This window comes from Eucalyptus grandis, chromosome 2 (assembly GCF_016545825.1).
Source record: "Eucalyptus grandis isolate ANBG69807.140 chromosome 2, ASM1654582v1, whole genome shotgun sequence".
Taxonomy (NCBI): domain Eukaryota; kingdom Viridiplantae; phylum Streptophyta; class Magnoliopsida; order Myrtales; family Myrtaceae; genus Eucalyptus; species Eucalyptus grandis.
Genome location: NC_052613.1, coordinates 34749381 through 34760834, shown reverse-complemented (window position 1 = coordinate 34760834; position 11454 = coordinate 34749381). Strand labels below are relative to the sequence as shown.

The following is an 11454-nucleotide window of genomic DNA, read 5'->3' as shown; positions in this document are numbered from 1 at the left end:
CACACTCTGCTTCTTAGGGGCTTGGGGAGTGTTACTCTCTGGCTTCAAAGTAATCTTTGTCTTTTCCCACACAAAAGAGTACGTATTCTTTTGAGCCCGATAAGTGATATCAACATCATATTGCCATGGTCGTCCCAACAGGACATGGCATGCATCCATCTCCATCACATCACAAATAATAGTTTCCTTATATGACTTTCCAATTCAAATAGGTAAATGATACAATTGTGTTACCTTGAGTTCGGGCCCTTTACAAATCCACTCTATTGTATAAGGGAATGAATGTGACTCCGTCTTTAGTTGTAAATGGTCCACAGGGATTTGGAAACTATGTTCTGACAACTATCAATGTCGATGATGACCTTGCAAACTTTGTCATTGACAGCACAACAAGCATAGAAAAGACTATTCCGCTGGGTGTCATCTCTTCGCGGGGCAAGCAGTAGTTGCATAATGTCACAATTGACATGCTCGCCCTCTTAGTCCTCCACTTCTTCTTTATCCACCTAATCATCTTCAAATATGTCATCATCATGCTCAACAACATTGGCCATATTCCGCCATAGGAAGTCACTTGAACGATGGCCCGGTTCATTACACTAGCTAGCATTTAATTGGTTATGGCTTAGCATATAACTTATGAGCATTCTAATTAGCGCTACGGTTGTTCGTAGTGACTGGTTCCTTGGGCGTCCCAGTTATATTGCTTGAAGTCGGTTCATAGTGCTGGTTTGTTGATTAGAGGAGTTTGGAACATCTAACTATCTCCCCCTTCCAAATGATCCTTGAGCGGAATAATTATTAGCCCAATTAATGGGACTAATTCTTTTCGATCGCATCTCAAGCTTTTGGGCCATTTCTTGGGCATCCTCAATGTGATCAAATGGTGTAATGCCTCTAATTTAGCCAGGTTGTTGTAAGCGGAAAGTCAGAGAAACTCCTCCATGTAGGCTTGGATTGATCGGCTCAACTACTTATAATTGTAGAATTGTTGAAAAAATAATTATTCATAATTAGTTGGGAGGAACCGAACCTTTGACATCTCCTTCATTCGATTCCACATTCAGATGGAAGCTTTTCCTTGTCAGCGACACTATGTCTACTCCCATCAAGCTGAGGCGTCATCCGTCAACTTGTATGTCACCAATTTTACTTGGCAATACTCTTCAATTGACATGACATTGAAGAATTTCTCAATTTCCCAAAGCCAATCTAGAAAGTCTTTAATATTCAAGTTGGCATTAAAGGTTGGAAGGTCAACCTTAAGTTGATATTGCTCAGGGACTCGCCAGCATCTCTATTCGGTGGCCTCCACAAATAGGCTTGTCCAAGAACTCTTTTTCTTCTTCTTCGGAGTCCTCAACATAGGCTTGTCGCCCCTGTCAGGGATTTGCCCCATGTTCCATAGCTACTTTTGGGACTCAAGCGACTTGAGCACAATCGGCCGGAAGACTACTAGGTATGAGGTTGGTAGACAAACACTGGATGCCGACAAGTAATTCTTGAAACCTTTGTTCAATTTGCTCCACAAATTGATTGAACTCAGCCCATGTAATAGGCTCGTTTTCATGGCCTTCAGCTACGGGGAGATTTTCATTGACGTTATTAGCCATCATCTTAGGAGAGACCAAATGATGCAGAGGGAGATATGCTTGAAAAAGGATTCCAAAAGACAATCTTTATTTGAACAATGAAGTATTGTTTATAATGTTTTATATGCCTATTTATAAGGAGGTCGCTATTTAGGAAATAATCAAATGACTGAAATCAAATAACAAAATTAAAAAAAAAAATATTAATAAATGGGAAGTCTTCAAATCACATCCTAAAAATCTGCAAAATACGTATGAAATTTTTTATAGCTCGAAAATTAAGGAAAATGCGTGAATTTGAGATCAAACAATGCTGAAATAAACATAACCCGTTTGCAACTTCAAAGATCCCAGAATCTTCTTTGACTTGCAGGATCGTCCACTTTCTTGACACCCGAAAGTTTCCATATAACATTCGCCCGTTGTTCTACATAAGAGAGACAAATCAGGAAGGTACACATTCTTCAGAAGATGGGCACGGCAGCTCGCGGGCAAGCAGGCAATGCCAAAGCCCATGGTCACCGGGTGCGTCCTATATTGAGAAGCGCCAGCCCTACCATACTTCAACTGGAGTTAGCTTAGGAAAATCAGCGTAAAACAGAGGAGGACGGGGTTGATTTTGCTGGAAATAGTCTGTTCGTCCTAGGCTGACAGTGAGCGGTAGTGATAGCAATTGAAGTGTCTGATCGATACGAGTGAAATGTTTGCGAATACTACTAATGATCTTGCAGTGCTTGCCATTCAAGCTGGAAATATGGAATATTTAAATTTAGCGAAACAAGAAGAAATCGAAGAGGGAAGAGAGAAGCGTGTTTTTGTGGAAAATAATCCCCTGAACATATTTATAGAAGTTTGGGACTACTTAGAAAAATACTTGGATGATCTACATTTGACCAAAGCGATTTGATGGGCTGTGAACCTGAGGAGTATGACAATTGAGGTGAGGTGGTCGGACAAGTAAGATGCAACAACTTCGCATATCAACGATCATATGCAAGGTAGGTGGCCTTTCCAAAATAGGGGAACATACCCTCTCAAGATAAGGGAGGGTGCATATAATACTTTGTTTCTATTATGGCGAAAGGAATTTTTGGTATCTATACTTTAGTCCAAAAATCAAAAGCCCTGCTTTTTTTTTTCCCCAAAATCGTCTCTGTGCTTTTTTAAAAATGTGACCAGCCATTCCTTGACGATCCAGTGGCGGAATATCCGATGACTTTTTTCCTTAAAGTTATCTCTCTCTGTCTCATTTTTTAATTTATGTGTTGGTAAATCATGTTAGAACACGTGTATTTTGACATCTAACTCAGCAATCTAGCTGTTCATATTAGCAGAAATCGACCGATGATAGAAAAGTGCAACAGAAAAGTTAAAGCATAATTTTGGACCCAAAACAAGCACACGCGGGTTTGAATTTTTGGGCAAGATCATGGGGACTAGTGGTATCATGGACCTTTTCTTTTATTTGGTTGACTCTCGAATTTTTCTTCAACTTTGATTTTGATTTTCAGAAAACTAATGACCGGGTTCACTAATAATCTTGGTACAATGGATGCTATCACAAACACAATTATTTGATCGCAGTACTACTAGCCCTTGATGGTGAGAGTCTGGATGATAGACAATTGCAAGGACTGAATATTGACGGGATTAAGATCCTCGATTATGCTATCTATGTGTTATGTGGCTCTTGCATTTGACAATTAGACCGTCATGATTTCCCTGTGTCATCATATCATCATGATATGACTTATTTTTTGCTTCATTATATCATGCTTTTCATCATTATATCTTATTTAAATTTGAGATAAATTTATCATAAATATATTAATTTAAAATTTTGTATAATTTGATTTTTAAAAATCATTTTTTATATAGCACTATTTATGGGGTCATGTTAAGTCATTATGCAAATCATCGTACGCGCCGGTCTTGTCAATTGCATACTTGTTACATCATGCACGATCATGTCATATCATTACGTACTATTGCTACATCTTCAAATTCTATCGGTGATCATGAATACTCATACATTATTCATATGTAATTGTTAAATCATCTTCACCATCATCATCCATCATTATATTGTTCTCTATGTCTATCATGATGCTCGCACGGGTTGGTGCACATGTATCTCCGGAAAACATTACCAAAAAGGGTCTAAAACTTATACATGAATGCCCATTCAATTTTAAACTTTTTTATGATTTATTAATGTAATCTTTTCGATTAAATTTTGGTTTGATATTTTTTACGCGAACATTTACTGTCCGATGCGACATGACCAACATTGATATAGATAATTTTTTAAAAACTTTTCTAAATTGTTTTTCTTTTTTCCTTTCTCTTTTTTTCTTATTTCCCTCCACATGTTCGAGTCGTTGGTGGTGGCTAGTCGAGGTTGTCGACCATAAGTGAGGGTTAACTGCTAGCACAATCAAAAAATGAAAACAAAGAAAAGAAAAGAAAACATAAAAAAAATTTGGAAATTTTATTTAAAATTTGTAAAAATTATCCATATCAGCGCCGTTGTGTGACGTAGGATAGCTAGCACAATTGGTGTTTATGTCACAATTTCCAATCAAAATTGATGAGAATGACCACTTTGGCAAATCGTCAGTAGATTTAGGATTAAGTTGGTTATATTAAAAAGTTTATAATCGAATTGACATTCGAATAATAAATTATGACTCTTGATATTTATCCCCATGTATCTCGATGGTGTCCCTCATCATGTTTTTACGCATCTTTGTGTTATGTCATCTACCATACATTCACGCATCATGAGTAGAATATCATCTCGATGCCCTCGTTGGGTGATACATTCGTCACTCGCATCATGGGTACATGCACATCATTCATTTTCAACAAAAAAAAATAAAAAGGACATGTGGACACTCGCACTGCAAATGGGATGGGGTCTTTACCCATGCGCCCATGCGACAGGCGCATGGCGACTCCTTTCGCCTGAGCGCTGATAAAAAAATGCTTTGCATTCTCAGTACATTATAAAAGAAGAATAGCTCGATAAAGAGCATGTCGAGAATTTCAACGGAGAAATAGGGCACCTAAAGGGTGTCGGGAGGGTCCTGACTTTCACACACATTACGGGGGTGCAAGCTGCGGTTGTCTTACATCACATTTGTAATCGGTGCACCCACCTTTGCCCACAGGTGGTCTGAAATGGAGAAAAATAATGCCTTGCCCAGGAGATCCTCCGCTTGGAAGAAGACAGACCACCTATCTCCTCGGCTTCCCTCAATTCCACCTCTCAATTAGCATCACACCGGCCTTCTTCTCTAAGGACCATTCCCATGACTTGTACCAGAAAATGCTTCATCGTGACCGACGGTGCCATGTCTGCCATTTACTTGAGCATCTCAAAATCTCGGGTGGGGCATGTGTCTTGATTGATTAAAACAATTAAGTTTGGCCTGCCATGGCCATCTTTAGGAGAGCGGCACTGGCCCCTAACCAATTTGTACATGGCCGACCGGCCTCAACTTTAGGCGTTCTCCACATGATAGTCCTTTCATTAATAGATTCCTATGGATGATGTTCAGTCTATCGTCTTTCTTTCTTCAATACATACCAACGGAATCTGCATAATACAATTTGAACAGAGTATTGAAAGGAACCTCTACTACAAGCGTTATAAGGCTTATAATAATTCAGTCCGAGCAATCGGGTGGGTGATTTGACACTTGAAATCGAGAACCACTAGTTTGGTCTGGCTCTGGTTAGTTAGGCCAGTTCTCAGGTTACTATTCGAATCATGATCATTTATTGTAATATCTTTTAGAAAATGGGTTAATATCACGAAAAATCTCAAATTTGTACATATATAATAAATTTTCTACAAACTAATCTTTTGACCACAAAAAAAAAAAAAAACCTCAAATTCACATCCCTATAACAAATTTATTCTGAAACTAATTTTTTTTACCATAAAAAACGTAAAACCGATACATTTATGACTATTTTACTCTTCGTTAGTTTTCCTTAATATCACAAAAAACTGCAAAATGATACACATGTGACAAACATAGATTAAATCCCCAAATTAATATATCCATCAATTATCACATGTCATTCAATTTAGTAATTTGACAATAAAATTTAATGAAAGCTAACAAATGATAAATTTGCCACAAATATATCAATTTGAGGTTTAGTTTATGGTAAGATTATCACAAACGTACCAATATAGTAACCCCCGGAAAATATGTATAATGCATTTGGTTTGCAATAATATTTATTTCATTACTAGTTTATTCATAATGAAATAGTAAATTTTTCATTGGATAAATTATTCGAATATTCTCTCGATTTTGTCAAAACTATTGGAGATATAATAAATATAAATCCTAAAAACAGAAAACTTGGAAAAAACGGTTAGGTCTAGATGACGCAACTCAAGCCAAATCCAACTTGGGTTCAACAGTCCCTACCCAACCAAGCATTACCAAGGATATGTGAACCCCACTATCGTGGTGGGGTCTGCAACCACAAGTCAAGCAATTCACTTCGTGTGACGCTTCTCGGTGGTACAATCCCAACTAGATCTTGGCCCTTGCTGGCACTAGAAGTGTCAACGGTTCGGTTCGGTTCCATTTTTTGAACTATTAAGAAAAACTTCTGAACCGAATACAAACCTAACCGAATTTTCGGTTCGGTTTGGTTCGATTTTTCGATTTTTTATTTTTAACTTTTAGTTTTTGGTTTTTGCATTTATTTTTTTTTCATTTTTTTTCTATTGTATTTCTAAGAAATAAACTCTTATCGGTTTATTGGTTTGGTTCGGTTCGGTTAACGATAAAAGCCGAACTAATAAAAAAAAATTCGATTTTTAATGAGAACCGAACTGAAAAAAACCGAATTTTTCAATAATGAGAACCGAACTGAAAAAAACCGAATTTTTCAATTTGGTTCGGTTCAGTTTTTAACATTTTGACACCCATAGCTGACACCACTCCCAACAGCCTCCCTTGTCTTCTCACTTTTTCCCTCTCTTCATTTTTTTTTCCTTCAAAACTTTCCAACATTTTATCTAGGCAATACTTAAAAGCTACCTACAAACACAAATTTATTAGATTAGCATTGACGTTTATGCTTATGTGTTTGTCCATGTCAGTGACTCTGCTTTAAATTTAAAATAAGCACCAACTTGATTTTTTTTTTTTTTTTAAATACTTTAAAGATTAAATTGCACAAAAAATAGTTCACGAGTCTGATTAAACAATTTGAAAATAAAAAGGAGAACAAAACAAAATGCCCATGTTCAAAACATAAGCCCAAAATCAATCGTGAAATGTCTCTACAGCTCTAATCTCTTCTCTAAAGAGATGATTACACAGACAAAACAAGCGCCAATCTTCCAATGACCACATTGTGACTGATTGCCTCTCTTCTTCTTCTTATTTTTAGGGTTCGTTCATTTTCACGAAAAAAAATTTCTTAAAAAAAATTCTGAAAAAACATTTTCCAAATTTTCCAAGATTCATTTCACGGAAAATGAACTAGTTGTGGAAATCATTTTTCACCAAGGAAAAAAAGTCTTCTAAAAAAGGGGAAAATGCTTTCTACTTTTCAAATTGGGGAAAAACATTTTCCTTACTCACTCTCTCCTCTCATAACCTATTAGCCACCTTCTTTCTCGTTTTCTTTTTAAATAATTTGAATTTTAAATTCTTTTTCTTTTACTTTTTCTTTTTTTTTCTTTTCTTTTTTTTTCCACCTTTTCTTTGGCCAATCGTCGGCATGGCTACGGTCGGCGATTGGCCACAGGCGAGCTTGAGACTCGCCAGCCTTAGGCCTCGTCTAGCTTGCCGACCACTGGCGAGCTTGAGCTCATCGCTCGCTGCCCGCCAGATTGGTGAACCAATGGCGAGCACAAACTCCGTGGCTAGGCCAAAGGCCGACAAGCTTGAGGCTCGCATTCGTGCTCGGACCCTAGCGCTTGCCGATCTCGGCGAGTGGCAAGCTTGAGGCATGCTTCTCATTGATTTGGCGAGGCCAAACGTTGGCAAGCGCGAGCTTGCCTCTCGTTGATCTGCTCGCCGCTCGCAAGATCGGCAAGCCAACAGAAGCCAGCCTTCAGCTAGTCGGTGGCCGTCGCGTGGCCTATGAATGGCCAAAGAAGATGAATAAGATAAAAGAAAGAAAACGAAAAAATAAAAAAAAAAAAAAATCGATTTTTTTAAATATATTTTAAAAAATTGATTAAAAATGAAATAATAATAAAATTATTCAAAAAAATACGTAGAGGAAAATATTTTTCTTACTGGACAATGGAAAATACTTTTCAATTTATTTTCAGGTTTCAGACAAACATAGGAAAATAATGACATTTTTCTGAAAAATAACTGTTTGGAAAATATTTTTTCGAAACGCTGTATTTTTCATAAAACAAGTGGAGCCTTAATGTTACCGCCATTTTTCCAAAGCTTTTGTCTCGCTCGGAAGATACCCTCCAGAGTTTCCTCTTCTTCCACGTTCTCATCCCGTTCCCCTTCCCTCGGAGATGCTCCCTCCAGTCGTTTCTCGTGTCTTCTGCGGGAGGTCTCGCAGGGCGTTGTCGGAGTCAAGTCCGTCCATGCTCAGATTGTTGTCAATGACATTTGCAGCGAGCACCGTTTGGCTACTGTGCTTGTCTGTGTGTATCGCGATTTTGGTTGCCTTGATTATGCACGCAAGGTGTTCGATCAAATTCCCCACCCGGAAGCGTCGATATGCGTGGCTTTGCTCGTTGGGTATATGAGACGTGAGCTGTACGATGAGGCCATTGCTTTTTTCGAATTGATGAGGTCCCGTGATTTGGAGATTGATGGCCGAGCTTGCAATTTCGCACTGAAGGCTTGCTCGATGGTGTCTGATTACGAAAGGGGCATGGGTATAATAAACATTGCCGTTGACAAGGGAATTCAGAGAAATCAGTTTCTCGCGAGTTCGATGGTAAATTTTCTGATGAAGTTTGGGAAGGTAAAAGAAGCAAGAATGATTTTTGATGGTCTCCGTGAGAGAGATGTTGTATGTTGGAATTCAACGATTGGCGGGTATGTGCAGGCAAGACAGTTTAATGATGCTTTCACTTTATTCTTTGAGATGTGTAAAAATGGCGTTAGGCCTACTCCCGTGACGATGACAAGCATAATCCAAGCCTGCGAGGGAGTTGGGAATTTGGATCTAGGCAAATCGGTTCATGGGTTTGTACTGTGCTTGGAGATGGGTGACGATGTTTTGGTTCTTACGTCTCTGGTTAATATGTATGCTAAGTTGGGTGATGTTGTGAATGCTCGTCGAGTATTTGATGGTATGACAATGAGAAATTTGGTGTCTTGGAATGCCATGATCTCTGGATATGTCCAAAGTGGTTTTGTGCATGAAGCTTTTGAACTTTTCTCTCAACTACTTAAGAATCATTGCAGGTTCGATTCAGGGACCATGGTCAGCCTCATACATGGTTGTGCTCTAACAGAAAATTTTGAAAGTGGAAAGATGCTCCATGGTTTTATTTATAGAGCTGGTCTTGAGTTGGATGTTATTTTGTGCACTGCTCTTGTGGACCTGTACTCAAAATGCGATGCCCTGAGTTGGGCCTTGTCAGTCTTCAGCAGAACACCTAACAAGAACGTGATAACATGGACAGCAATGCTTGTTGGGTTGGCACAAAATGGGCATGCCGAGGAAGCCTTGAGATTATTTTCTGATATGCAACAGGAGGGAGTCGCTGCCAATTCCATTACTCTGGTTAGCTTAGTCCATTGCTGTGCCCACTTGGGATCTTTGAAGAAGGGGAAGAGCATCCATGCTCACCTACTACGTATTGGCTATGCTTTGAGTGCTGTGAACATGACGGCACTTATTGATATGTATGCTAAATGCGGAAAGGTTGAATATGCAGATAGAGTTATTCATTATTCACTAGATAGTGAAAAAGATGTTGTATTATGGAATTCCTTAATAGGTAGTTACGGTATGCATGGTTTTGGGGATCGAGCTCTTGCTGCCTTTCACCAAATGAAAGAGGAAGGAGTCTCACCTAACGAAAGCACTTTTGTTTCTCTTCTAACTGCTTGCAATCATTCAGGCTTGGTGGAAGAAGGAGTTGGACTATTTCACAGCATGCAGAAAGACCACAACATTAGACAAAGTGAGAAGCTCTATGCTTGCTTTGTGGACCTTCTTAGTCAAGCAGGCCGTCTTGAAGAAGCAGAGGCTTTAATTGAAGAAATGCCTTTCAACTCAAGCAGTGCTTCTCTTGAAGCTCTGCTAAATGGTTGTCGGACTCACAAGAACATCAATTTAGGTGTAAAGACTGCAGACAAATTGCTTTGTCTTGGTGTCGCCAATCCAGGTGTTTACGTAGTGCTTTCAAATATATATGCTGTAGCAAGACAATGGGATAAGGTGGATCATGTTAGACGACTTATGAGGCAATGTGGGTTGAAAAAAACCCCTGGATACAGTTTGATAGAAACTGGTAACCGGTTGCAAACATTTTTGGCTGGAGACAGTACACATCCAAAGCAGTTGGAGATAGATGAGATCTTGGACAATTTGAAAACAGAAGTTGAGGCTTCTGGTTATGTTCCTGATACTAGTTGTATTCTTCGAGATGTAGATGAATCAGTAAAGGTTAAGTTGCTTTGGGGTCACAGTGAGAGATTAGCTATTGCATTTGGGCTCTTAAGTACACCAGCCGGAAGCTTGATTCGGATCATCAAGAACCTGCGTGTGTGCAACGATTGTCATAATGTAACAAAATACATTTCAAAAATAGTTCAGAGAGAGATTGTTGTACGAGATGCTAATCGTTTTCATCACTTCAAGAATGGGAAATGTTCCTGTAATGACTACTGGTGAATGCCCTACTGATGACACGAATGGCAGAGACTCTGTTCGGCTTAGTAGCATCTGTGACCTTTTTGGACGTCCGCTCTTGAATAAGCACTCAGTACAAGACTTGTCTATGCTGCTTATCAGGTCACAGAATTAACATGAAGATAACAACTTTATGGAGAATCGTTGGAACTTTGGGATGGTCCTTGGTTCTGCCTCTCTTTCTGGAGACTAACACTACAGGGACACCAAATGCTACAGAGACAATAAATGCCAAGCTTCGTGCTGATGAGGTCCGAACTTGTGGGGATTATTAGTGTCATGATAATGCCAACCCATAGATTTGATTTGCACACTAAAGTAATTGACTGCAAGGGTGATTTTCAATAAATAAGTCATAATTCATCCAACAAGAATTCCGACACATCAGATTTATCAGTGTGCTCAAAAAATTTACAATAGAGTCGGGCATCCCCTAACGGAGGCCTAAATGAGTCGGGGTGTGTACTATGCGGAGAAGCGCTGTCCCCACCATACTTCGGGTGTAGTAAACTCAGGAAAATGGGCGTGAAACAGAGGATGGTACAGTTGATTTTGTTGGAGATTGTATGTTCACGCTGGGTCGACCATGAGTAGTAGTAATAATTGCTCGAGTATTTGATTGATACGATAAAAACCTTTGCTAATACTACCAAAGGAGATGTGACAACTGCGCATATCAAAGAATCGTGCAAGACAGGTGGTCTGTCCAAGTAGGGGAGAATGCTCTGTCCAAGATAGGGCAGGATGCATATCACTCTGTTTTTGTTAAGTGGAAATGTTACCATTAGGCTCTATACTCTAGTCCAAAAATCAAAAGATATCTTTCTGCTTTTTTTTTTTTTTTAAATATATATTCTAAACCGTCCCTATACTTTTTATAAAATGTCACGGGTCATCCCCGGTTGAGCTGGTGATGGAATTTCTAACCTGGCACTGATATCGTTGGAATTGTGCTGATGTAGTTTAACAACGTTAGAAT

General features: G+C 38.9%; 1 protein-coding gene across 1 annotated transcript; it reads left to right on the top strand.

The window, feature by feature from the left end:
• The first annotated feature begins 8015 nt into the window (after positions 1-8015).
• Positions 8016-10994, top strand: LOC104435006 (pentatricopeptide repeat-containing protein At3g12770). Its single transcript, XM_010047841.3, has one exon. It carries the CDS (start codon positions 8016-8018, stop codon positions 10455-10457), a length of 2442 nt encoding a protein of 813 aa, XP_010046143.2. The 3' UTR covers positions 10458-10994.
• The last annotated feature ends 460 nt before the right edge of the window (positions 10995-11454 follow it).